Below are 11,644 nucleotides of genomic sequence, written 5' to 3'. Positions count from 1 at the left end.
AGCATCAACATGCATGCGTTTCTCTTATTGAGCCAGCACTAATGCCTGAGATCTCCTGTTACACTCAGCAAGCCCATTACAACACGAGACCTGGTGTTTGTAAGTCATTGTGGCAGCCTCCAAAGAGACAGAAGAAACTATGCTATATAGAAGCACGGAGAACAGGACTATAAAAAGAGAAACCCCTTTCCAAAACATGACAAAAATGAAATGCATGGCAAGCTGCAGCTAGCTGTAGAGGTCCTTACCACACTGTATGGGACAGCAGAGAAACCATTCTGCTGGATCACCACATTTGGAGGAAAGGCTTCATCTTTAGTTAGTGCCATTAAGGCTGTGCTAAGAGTACAAGTTCTGTTTTGGTGTAGTGGTTTAAAACGCTCAGCATGGCTCACAGTGCTCTGGAGAACTACCTGGGGGTCAAAGCAGAACCATTACCTGCAGGACGTGCATAGCTGCATCTGACTGTGGTACAGGTGAACAAATATCCTGCGTGCACACAGCATTTGGCCACTGGAAAAGAAAGCACTAAACAGCATTTGCCAGCACAAGCTTTATTCCAGCTTCTTAATTGCTTTGTAATGACACAAAATGCAAGGCTTCAGCCCTTAACAACTTCATTTCTCTACAGAGGAAAAAACTTCCCTCAAAAATACTCTGAATTTTCCTAAACCTAAAGAAACAAAACCAAAACAATGCAACAGCAAATGTCACCACGGCAGCTCACGGGAAGCTTTTCATCAAGAACCCACTATCAGCTAGGCATAAGTTAGTGCCACACCAGCACTCAGTAAGGGATGCCTGTCAAGAGGCACAGCGTTTGATTAAAGCACAATTTTAAAATGCCCAACAGACAGCACCAGTCTCCCACCAACCACTATTCATGACAAGGAAGTGTGGCAGTACCAGGCATTTGCTCAGTTACGTAGAACACCCAAGTGCTTTGGTTGTGTATTTCCTATAAAAACCCATTTTTGTGGGAATGGATGTGCATAGAGAGACTTATTACACTTCGTGTGGTAAGTAAGTTCTCTTTCAGAAAGGCTGGAGAACACGAGGATCTTCAGATCTAGCTGAACTGCAACCACTTTGCTCTTCTACAGAGAAGAAAAAACAGATCAGATGCACGAAGACCTTCCTATAAACATGTATAAACGCATTATTATTTGAAACCACAATCATCTACAAGCCTTCAGACCAAACATTATCAACTTGTTGGACCACACTAAAAGACTACACTTAGGAAAAGTTCAGTATAATGACAATTCATCTGAAACAACTGAAGTGCCCAAGCAGATCAGGAACAGTGCTCTCAGACTGCAGGTTTAAGTTCAAAGCCACTCCAGCCCTCACAGGGTGTATTGGCAGCCACAGTTGGAGCTTCTGCACCCTGTCCATCAGCTCCCTCCTACTCCAGGTGCCCTTCCAGCCAATAGCACAGGTGTGCTTCAGGCTCCAGTCCCACCACACGTGGCTGTGTGGCCTTCACTAACAGTAACTCAGCTCTTGCTAAGAGGACATACTGACTGTAGACCAAAGTATTCAAGAACTGAGAGAGAAATTTGGACAGTAATAATTACCAGCCCCAGAGGAAAAAGAACACTTAATGAAGTGGTAAGAACTGTAAGCATATCACACCAGAGACAGCAAGAGAGTAAGCCTGCGTTTGCATGGTGCAAATGTGAAAGGACTGATTTGAAGGTTCACCAGTCCAACTTCTTAATCAAGCTCTCAAATCCTTTCTTGCCTAACATAGCACTGCTGCAGGCTTCACTGTTTGCTACTCACAGACTAGTCAATTCAGCACAGCTGTGCTGAAATAACAGTTTCCCATGGGTCAAACACAGGAACAAGTTGCTCAGAGAGCTTCTGCAGACTCCATCCCTGGATCAGTTCCAGACCTGAATGGAGGGCCCTAAGCAACCCAATCTATTTGACACTGCTTTGAGCAGGCACAGGAAAACAAAGGACTTTCAGAAACTCCTTTCAACCAGAACTGCTCTACAGTTCCATAGATTATAGAAACTGTGCATGATTAGAAGAACATGTCCTATCTCCTGTGGTAAGCAGAACAGACATTTGACTTCAAACTTTCTCAGTAAAATCAAAGATGTATGAGCATTTACTAGAATTAAAAAGCATCCAATCCCTGCGCATCCAACCTCTTTGAGGTGCTCAAGGTAGTCTTACCTTGAAGTAAGGATTCTTCTGGCAGGGACAGCACGTTTTCTGTCACATGAGTAGTTCTCTAAACAGAAAAGGATTCTGTTAGGAAGTCTGCACGATTGCCAAAATATTCTCCATCTATATGTTTCTTGTAGAATTAGATTAACTTTTTACATCAGCCTTGCTGGATACTCCAGCGCTGCTTCCCCCCACTGCCCCTCACCCTTCAGTCACTATAGATATCTTCTGCTCATTTTTAATTTGATGAAAAAACTACATATGAATGATCAACTAAGCATTCGTTGGGCTATCATCATCAGTAGCACAGCTGAAAACCAGAGTTCTGAGTTCCAGATATGAGGTTTTCATTGGTTGGTGCTTCCTGAAGTAGTAGAAAACTTTACCATTTCCTAACTGGTTAGCAATATAAGTATTTTCCATTACCTACCAATTAGCTGCTATGCTATCATGATTAGGAGCAGGTCATCAGAGACTGACCTGCTGGAGAGGAGCTCTGCAGAGAAGGTCCTGGTGGACAACAGGCTGTCCATGAGCCAGCAGTGTGCCCTGGGGCCAAGAAGGCCAATGGTGTCCTGGGGTGCACTGAACAGAGTGTGGCCTGCAGGTCGAGGGAGGTGATCCTCCTCCTCTGCTCTGCCCTGATAGGCCACATTTAGACCACTGTGCCCAGTTCTGGGCTCCCAGTTCAATAAAGACAGATCTCCTAGAAGGAGTCCAACAGAGGGCCACAAAGATGGTGAAGGGCCCGGAGCATCTCCTGTATGAGGAAAGGCTGAGTAACCTGGGGCTGTTCAGCCTGGGGAAAAGAGGGCTGAGGAGGGATCTGATCAATGTTTATAAATATCTAAAGGGAGGTGGGAGGCAAATGGACGAGGCCAGGCTCTTCTTGGTGGTGTGCAGTGACAGGACAAGGAGCACCATACCTCAGGTGATCTGCCAGCCCAGCTGGGAATAACGTTCCAGACGTTCTCAGGATCTACAACCTCCTCACTGCCACTGCAGAGATTCAGTACCTGTATGGACAGAGCCAACTATGTGGAACCTGAGGATATATTCAAAGAAAACACGGTAGTAGAAAAAATACAACTGAGGATTCCTCACCACTAACAATGCTTTCCATCTGGATCTTCTAAGCAAGATATAATTAGCCACTAGTAAACCTGGCTATCACTATTGATTTCTTTTTTTAAATTAGATTCACTGCTGAAGTATGTCACATTTGGTTCCCTCTATAGCACTCTAGCTCAAACCTCTCCTTGGATGCTAATCCAGGTATTGTGAGAGAGAAAGGCTGGAAAGCATCAATCAGAGCCAGCAAGAGGCTGATCAAAAGAGATGCCACCCCATATCTGACACTCATCTCCTACAAGCAGCTGAATCAGCCTTAGATAGCTAAGGAATTTACTAGTAATGGTCTTGGCTTCCACAACCTCAAGCATCCAACCTTTCAAAGAGTTACTTTCATGAAATAATCGCTTGAATTTGCGATTGTAAGTTACAGTTTAAGGAGCTTTTATAAACATATGATGTCTGTGTATGTATATACACACACACCCCAAACTGGAGGAAGAATCACAACCCATTCACAAATTTACTCCAGCTTTAAGACCAGTAGCACAAGGCAGCCCAGTATGTTGTAACGCAGTGTTCACATTAACTCCCACCAGCCATAAACCCAGGAAAGATGCCTATTTCACGGCAGTAAGAACAGTTGTATGTTAGTCATAATACATGCTACAGTTTGGATTTCTTTCAAAGTTTTCACCATTTTAACACTAATTCCTTAAAGAATCAGTAAAAAGATGCCAAGTTTCATGGGCATTTAATGGTAATAAAGCTTCAAAGCTAAATACTAAGTTGCAATCCCAACATAACAGGACTACACCAGGAGGCATCCCAGAAACCAGGGACGCATCTTTCTGTCCTCACAGACCATGAAGGTGAGAAAGATTCTGAAGGCAATATCAAGTACTGAGAGAACATCCATTCAGGATGAGATGGCTGTTTCTATCTAGTCTAAAAGCCCAGAATCAGACTTTGCATTACTAAGTCTATTTTTTTCCTGCAGCAGACTTCTGAAAAGTTTGGCAGAAGACAAAAGAAGGACCATGTCTTAACAACTATAAGGAGCATTCAGTCATACTTACCCTGGTGCCCTTCTCAGATACCTCCAAAATGAGAGCCTCACACCACTGCAGAGATGTCCACACCACACACTTCGAGCCAACAGCAAAGCCCTTCAGCTTACAAGTATATCCACTGCATCCTGCAACATCACAGAATGGTTTGGGTTGGAAGGGACCCCAAGGATCACGAAGCTCCAACCCCCCTGTGCCATGCAGGGCCACCAACCTCCACATTTCACAGCAGCCCAGGCTGCCCAGGGCCCCATCCAACCTGGCCTTGAACACCTCCAGGGATGGACGGGGATCCACAGCCTCTCTGGGCAGCTGTTCCAGCACCTCACCACTCCCACAGCAAACAACTTCCCCCTCACATCCAACTGAAATCTGCCCTCCTTGCGATGTATGAATGGAGGAGGAAAGCAAACCAAAAGACTCAGCTCCCTCACTACTGCCCCAAAGTCCCCCAGCAGCCCTCCAAACTGTTTTAATTAATAAATAATCTGAAGTCAGCAATCTGTTATATTGAACAGCCTTGAAAATGTCTTCTTGTTTAGAGGTTGTTACATCAACCTCTCAACTGCTGTTAGACTGCCATGTTACCTAGTATTCATAGTACTACCTACCCATAGTACCTGAGATACTACACATTCTGCTTTCCACAACCCATCTGAAGTTACCACTAACATAACTCCCTCACAGCTTATTAGAGAATAAATCAGATTTTTATAGGAAAGCTGTTTTCATGTTTAAATGAATATTTTGATAACTTAGCCCCTGAAAATCAGATACTCTACCTGCACTATAGTCAGCCATGTTATCACTTTGCTTTTTTCTTGTTTCTTCAGCAGATTTACAGTCTGAAGACTGCACATGTATAGAAGTGCTTCCACATTCTTTAAACAACTCCTCCATGTCTTGCTGCATCCATTCTTCCACGTAACAGTCATCTTTCTTTTGCAAATCCAGAAGCTGATCAATCTTGGCACTTACTGCCAGCATATCAGGGGCCTTTGGTTGTTTCTCAGCTCTACCATCAGATGAAGGCAGCATGAGGGCAGGCTCTACTTCCATCCAGTCTTCTTGCACAGCTTCTGCTCTATGAACCCCAGAGCAATTCAATTCCAGCACCTTTGCAGTCTGCCTCAAAGGCAGAGTATGAGAAGGAAGCAGCTCTGCTGTCCTCCCTGCATCACTAACAGAAGGCGTTGAGCTCTCTCCCTCACTAAGTGAAGGCAAGGGTTCAGACTGCAGGACTGCTGAGTGCCCCATCTCCTCACACAGGAGCAGGGGCTCACATACTTCCCCTTCCAGTGCTTTCTCTGTTGCTTCACTGCCTGAAGCAGTCTGCATTTCAAGTGCCTCTGTTTCCAGTGCTTCTTTCATCTCATCAGTAACTGAGGGCAGTGCTGCTATTTCCTCCAGCTCCAGTATCAACTCTTTTAAATCATCGTAAGAAGAGTGCATTTGTAATTCATCTAGTTCGATCAGTGCCTCTGTTGTACCATCCATTGAAGGCTCTACCTGGAGCCATCTCATCAGCTCTTGGTATTCATTTCCTGGCAAAGGGCTGGCTGCCTTGCCTTCTGCCTTCACCTCAACATCCTGCAGAAACAGTAATTCAGCTGGCTCTTGTACTGCAGATTTCATTCCACCCCCCGAACTGAGAAGACTGCAGCTTCCTCTTGGCTCTAATAATACTTTGCTACTGCTCTCATCTTCCAGTGGAGCAATCTCTTTATCAAAGCTGCTTCGAAGCTCAGCTGTTTCACATCCACCAGCCACCTCCTCAGCCTCAGCAGACACGTTTGCTTCAGACCCACCTGAACACCCACAAGGTACACCCGAGGAGCACTGGGAACAAAGCAAGGCACTTTCACTTTCTTCTTGAGCTAATCCACAAGTAGCAGTTTCTCTTTTGAGACAAAGACCCACATCACTGTTTGAACTTCTGTTTCCCTCTATGGGACCCTCAGGGTCTGGGATAGCTTTGTGACCACTTCCCATATCAGCTTTCCAAAAAGATTTCATCTCTTCATTAATATTCCTCCCAGAAGACTCCAGTTTGACAGCACACAGAGGGACTTCAAAAGCTTTATTCTCCTGAGTTCCAAGAACTTCAGCTTCTAGCAGGAGCTCTACAGTCATATCATAAAACTTGTCTTTGGCTTCACTAAGCCACGAGCCCTGGGAGGGACTGAAACCTGACAGACAGCAAGCAAATGCTTGATTAGGCACCTGAAGCAATTCACATGGAATTGCTTTGAGCATCTCCAAGCTAACAGTCTCCTCACTTCCATAGTCCACATGGATAACAGTTACGTCGTTGCCCTTCACGCTGCTGACCTTAGCTCTGTAGAGCTTCCCATCTTCGCTGTACTTTGCTAGGCAAATATCACCACTTTTAATGCAGCTGTCCATAGAGTTTAGCCCAAGGTTTTCAGCTTCCTTTATTTTTTCCTCTATGTAGGTCATATTTTTTTCATCAGCACCGCAACTCCAAAAATAGTCTGGACCATTCACCACCGTGATATAAACATTTACAGTCTGGCCTGCCTCGGGGAACTTCCAGGTAAGTGATGTACAGTCACAGGAAGCTTCATTTTGTGCCCCAGAAGACAAAGGCTCACATGTATTTATCGCATCACTTCTATCAAGCAGTCCAGTTGAATAAGATCTTTCATCAACTAAATCCACTGTTATTTCACCTTGATCATCACTGAGAATAACTCCCCATTTACCATCAACCTCTTCCACAAACTCACACGTTAGCAGAGCCTCACTTACCCTCTCTGTGAAGCAAAGAGCTGCTTTCTCTGCCCAGCCTGTACTCGTTTTGCATTTTAGCCCACCTAGGAAGCAAGGAATGCCTATTGCTGGAATAGATTCTAAGTCTTCAGGGAGCCTGCGCACTTGATCAACATCAACTACTGAAGTGTTCCCATAATCAATATATCGTATGCTAATCAAACGGTCAGAAGCCTTCTCTTTTACTACAGCTCTGTACCACAGGCTGTCGTCTGAATACAGAGCACAGATTAAGTCCCCAGCTTGCAAGAGCTGTCCACAGGGGATCTTTGCTGTCATTTCATCCTTTAAGCGTTCTGAAATGCTGTGAAGTCGAGCCTCATCACTTGCCAGTTGAACATAAAAATCGAAAGGATTATTTACATAGGAGACATATGCTAACACTGAGAGAGCTGGCGCCACGCACTGTTGTGGCAGATCAGTCACACGCTTCAGCAGCTCACAACTGCCTTCAGTTTCAAGTTTATTATCTGACTCTGCATCCATCTCGGCAGAGAGCAGAGACTGCATTCCCTCCACTTTATTTAACAGAGCATCTTTCTTACTGCTGACCTTCCCCTCAGATGCCAGTAGCCCAGAAGCCCATTCTCTCCTTGCAGCAGGCTGGAGAAGGTTTACATCTTTTTCTTCGACGTGCATTTTGCTACTCCTCTCTCCTCCCTGGACTTCAGATGTGCAGTTTTTACTTTCTGCTGTATTTGGAGGAGACCGTGCAGCCCCATTCCTCTTTTCCATATCCATAGTAGAGTACAAAGCTGTACTCCTTACACACCTACACACTTCCGCATTGTTTCTTAACCTGAACTCCTCCTTCAATTTTGCATTGATTTGTATGTTACCATCAAACAGCTCAATCAACAGTTTACCACCAGATTCTTTTGCAACAACAATTGCTTTTAATTGCCTTTCAAGGACAGCTTGCTTAAACCACGCTGTAGCTTCCCGGGGAACATTAGCTATGTCAGCTAAGGAACACTTCATGGCCTGCATTGGCAAAAGCAAGATATCATGAGCATCACCCGGTATAGGAAGCAGATGATCTTCTTCAATAGTCTCTGTGTTCCCAAAATCCACAAAAAAGACTTCCTTGGTGGGTTTTGTTTCTGTAAGGACCCCCCGGTACCAGTGGCTGTCAGTATACCTGGCGAGACACAACTCACCAGACCTGTGCCAGGCTTCTAAGCCTGACGCTGTTCCACTGAGACGAGAAATGTTTTCACTAAGCTGCAAGAGGACATTCGCACACCTTTCAAGTTGGCAGTAAAATGTCTGAGGATCATCAACGTGCGTAATAAAAACATCTTCTTCACTCCCGATTTTGATCTCGTGCATGGAATAATAGAAAGAATGCAGCTGAACAGAGGCTGCCAGAGGCGTTTGAGGCGGCAGGCGTTTGGCCACACCTCTGTCCGTCAGAAACTGGCACGCGCTCTGAAAAGGCGTCATTAAATCTACGATGTTGAACAGCTCCCTGTTGTTCCTCGAAGCCAAGGCAAATATGGTACACTGCAGTTCAAACTGATTTGAGGAGGCATCGACAAACTCCCGGAAAGCCAGGATCGCAGCTTCATCCCAAACAAACGGGTCCCGACCATTAGGGTGGATTAGGTTATAAAGGCTGCACCTGAAGGCCTGGGCCTTCAGCTCTAGGAAGCGCTCGTTAATGGAGCGGAGACTCGTTAGGGACACCAGTTCCCTGTTGCCATAGTCCACATACATGACTTCTACTTCACCTGCAGAAGTGACATCGCTGACAATTAAAGCCCTGTACCACCGCTTGTCCTCCGAGTACTGGGCTAAGCACACCGACTGCGGCCAGGCATGCGGCTGGGACGAACTCTCACAGTACTCCTGGATTTCAGCCATCAACGCAACAAACTCACTGCACTTCTTCAATTGGCACCAGAAATAACCGGGGTTCTCAGCACACGTTACAACCACATCCACCGTACATCCCACTTCCAACTGACCCCCGTAGGAGGAACCGGGCCGCATTTCCACGTAGCTCCGCCTGCACGGGGTCGGCGGGTCTCCCTCGCCATCGCACGGGTGAGCGGGAACGGAGGCGCCGCTTTCGGCCTCGCGCGGCAGGCAGCGCCGGAGCAGCCGGCTGAAGGAGTCGGGAGACGCGTGCCCGGCCAGGCCCAGCCGCCGCAGCTGAGCCACGAGCAGGGGCAGCTCGAGCACCAGCAGCCGCTGCGGCACCAGCAGCTCCCGCACCAGGCCGGGCAGCTCCTTGCCGTGCAGGCAGCGCAGCAGCTCCATCGCCTCCTCCGTCCAGGCGGAGCTCGGCGCGTCTCCGCACGCTCCGGCCGCGGGGCTCCCGGGCGGCACCAGGTCGGCCACCACGCAGCCCAGCGCCTCGGGCGGCGGGCGGAACAGCTCCGGGCCGCCCCGCGCCAGGTACTCGGCGGACACCGTCACCGCGCGGCCCTCGTCGAGCAGAAACACGCGGCGGCCGCGGCCGCGGCGGCTCAGCACCCGGCAGCGGTACCACAGCCCGGCCAGCTCCACCAGCCCCAGCTCCCCGGTGCGAAGCTCCGCGCCTCCCGCCGGCCGCCCGGCTCCGCGCTCGCACCCCGCGGCCGCCCGGATGTCGGCGCACGGCCGGACGCGCTCCGCGTGGCGCTCGCCCAGCGCTCCCCACAGCAGCACCACGGGCACCATCGGCCGCACGTCCACGGCCCGGACCTGCAGCAAGACGGCGGCCCCGGGGCCGGGCAGCTCCGGTACGGAGCCCATCGCGTCCCCCGCAGACGGCGGCCGCCTCTCTGACTGTGCCGCGGTGCCGGGGACGGCGGCCGGGCAGCGGGTGAGCCCATGTGCGGCCCCGGAGGGGCGGAGCAAAAGAAGGAGGAGGAGGAACAGCAGAACACAAACGACGCCGTCCCGTTACAGCGAGCGTACACAGCGGCTCCGTAAATACGCGAGTTACCGTCGGGGCGTGCCGAAGCCGCTCGGCTCGGCCCCCTCGCCGCGCACGGGCCGCCCTACCTCGGCTGTGCGCTAACGGCGCGGCGCGGGGCAGAGGCCCCCGAGCGCGCTTCGCCGCCATTGGCCGAGCGGGCGCCGGGGGCGGGACGTAGGAGCGAGGCTTGGCGGCTATTGGCTGGCGGGCCGGCGGTGTCAGGGCGGGCCGGAAGGTGCTCTGACGCTCCCTCGGCGCGGCCTGCAGTTCGAGGCGCTGCCGGCAGGGGGCGATCGCGCGCCGCCTCTGAGAACGTCGGGCCGCAGCAAACGCGGGCGCGGCGCTCGGCGGCACTGCGGGCGGCTGTTCGGCCTGCGCCGCGTGTCCCCGCTCTCACAGACCGGCTTTGTCTCTAGGGACAACTGGAAGCTGAGCAAGGGGCGGGCCCATGCCGAGCAGAAAGGGACTCGCGTCTCTGGGGCTCTCTGACTGCTATAAGCTGCATAAGAATGAACGGGCCTCCGTTCCCCTTAGCCCCGGTTCCGATCAGAGCCCTCCCTTCCCGGCTGGCACAGCACGGCCGCCCTCCTCCAGGTGTCCCAGCGCCCACAGCGCAGCCCTGCTTGCCGCTCACCGCACCTCCCTGCGCCGTCACGTCACTTACGCTGTTCTCTCAAACTGGCCCTCGTTCACGCTGTCTCCCAAAGGCAGGCACTGCTCCTTCCCTGCAGCGCTCCTCCAAAGGGCAGGAAGCGAGGCAACCCATACAGCCCTGCTTTCTTACACAGTATGCTCACAGGCTTCCGAAGTGACCGTTACGGCACGCTGGAGCAGCAGAGCTCCGGCAGAACTGGTCACTAAAGATACGAACCAGGACGGGCCGGGCGGGGTTGCCTTAGGGAAGGGAAATTTGGCTTTCCTGTTCTTTGTTTTGTGAATATTGACATGGTTTTGTAATGCTAAAAAGAACGAACACTGCAGAGCATTCTGATTTGTGCCTATGTAAGCCAGAATGCCGGTGGCCAGGGAGCCTGCTCACACTTCAATGACACACTGCTCAACTTCATAGAATCACAGAATCCCAGAACGGCCTGGGTTTCAAAGGCCCACAGCGCTCACCCAGTCCCAACCCCCTGCTGTGTGCAGGTCGCCAACCAGCAGCCCAGGCTGCCCAGAGCCACATCCAGCCTGGCCTTGAATGCCTGCAGGGATGGGGCATCACCGCCTCCTTGGCAACCTGTTCCACCACTCTCATAGTAAAGAACTCCCCCCTGATATCCAACCAAAATCTCCATTCTGCTCCCTGCTCGGGGCTTGCAGACAGGACAGCACGGAAAACAAGGGATGTCACTCCCTATTTTGTAATAACTGACTGTCAATCTGAAATTCAAAGCTGCTTGGTAGTGCATGAAATCCTTCCCCGTAGCATTGGGTATGACAAGTACCTTATTACATTGTATTAGTCCATCTTAAAACATGTTTTAGAGACAAGATTTGATTTCGGCTCTAAACAGTTGATTGAATACTGGCTCTAGATATGTGATTGAATACAATCCTGTGTGTGATTATGAGAATATCTGACCGATGCTGTAACAATAAGGGGTTAATAATTAGATTT

At 49.7% G+C, this 11,644-nt stretch overlaps 1 protein-coding gene across 1 annotated transcript; it reads right to left on the bottom strand.

Moving 5' to 3' along the window:
- Positions 1 to 93: 93 nt before the first annotated feature.
- Positions 94 to 10,531, bottom strand: TDRD6 (tudor domain containing 6). The gene is made up of 5 exons (XM_019613616.3): positions 5,108 to 10,531; positions 4,335 to 4,453; positions 3,111 to 3,200; positions 2,191 to 2,248; positions 94 to 1,097 (listed from the first exon to the last, which is right to left on the bottom strand). The coding sequence occupies exons 1-5, from the start codon at positions 9,858 to 9,860 to the stop codon at positions 1,036 to 1,038; spliced, it is 5,082 nt and encodes a 1,693-aa protein (XP_019469161.2). The 5' UTR covers positions 9,861 to 10,531; the 3' UTR covers positions 94 to 1,035.
- Positions 10,532 to 11,644: the final 1,113 nt, after the last annotated feature.

This window comes from Meleagris gallopavo, chromosome 2, assembly GCF_905368555.1.
Source record: "Meleagris gallopavo chromosome 2, MGAL_WU_HG_1.1, whole genome shotgun sequence".
In the NCBI taxonomy this organism is placed as follows: domain Eukaryota; kingdom Metazoa; phylum Chordata; class Aves; order Galliformes; family Phasianidae; genus Meleagris; species Meleagris gallopavo.
Note: the sequence above shows the minus strand (reverse complement) of the source record. Positions and strands in the feature narration are given on the sequence as shown.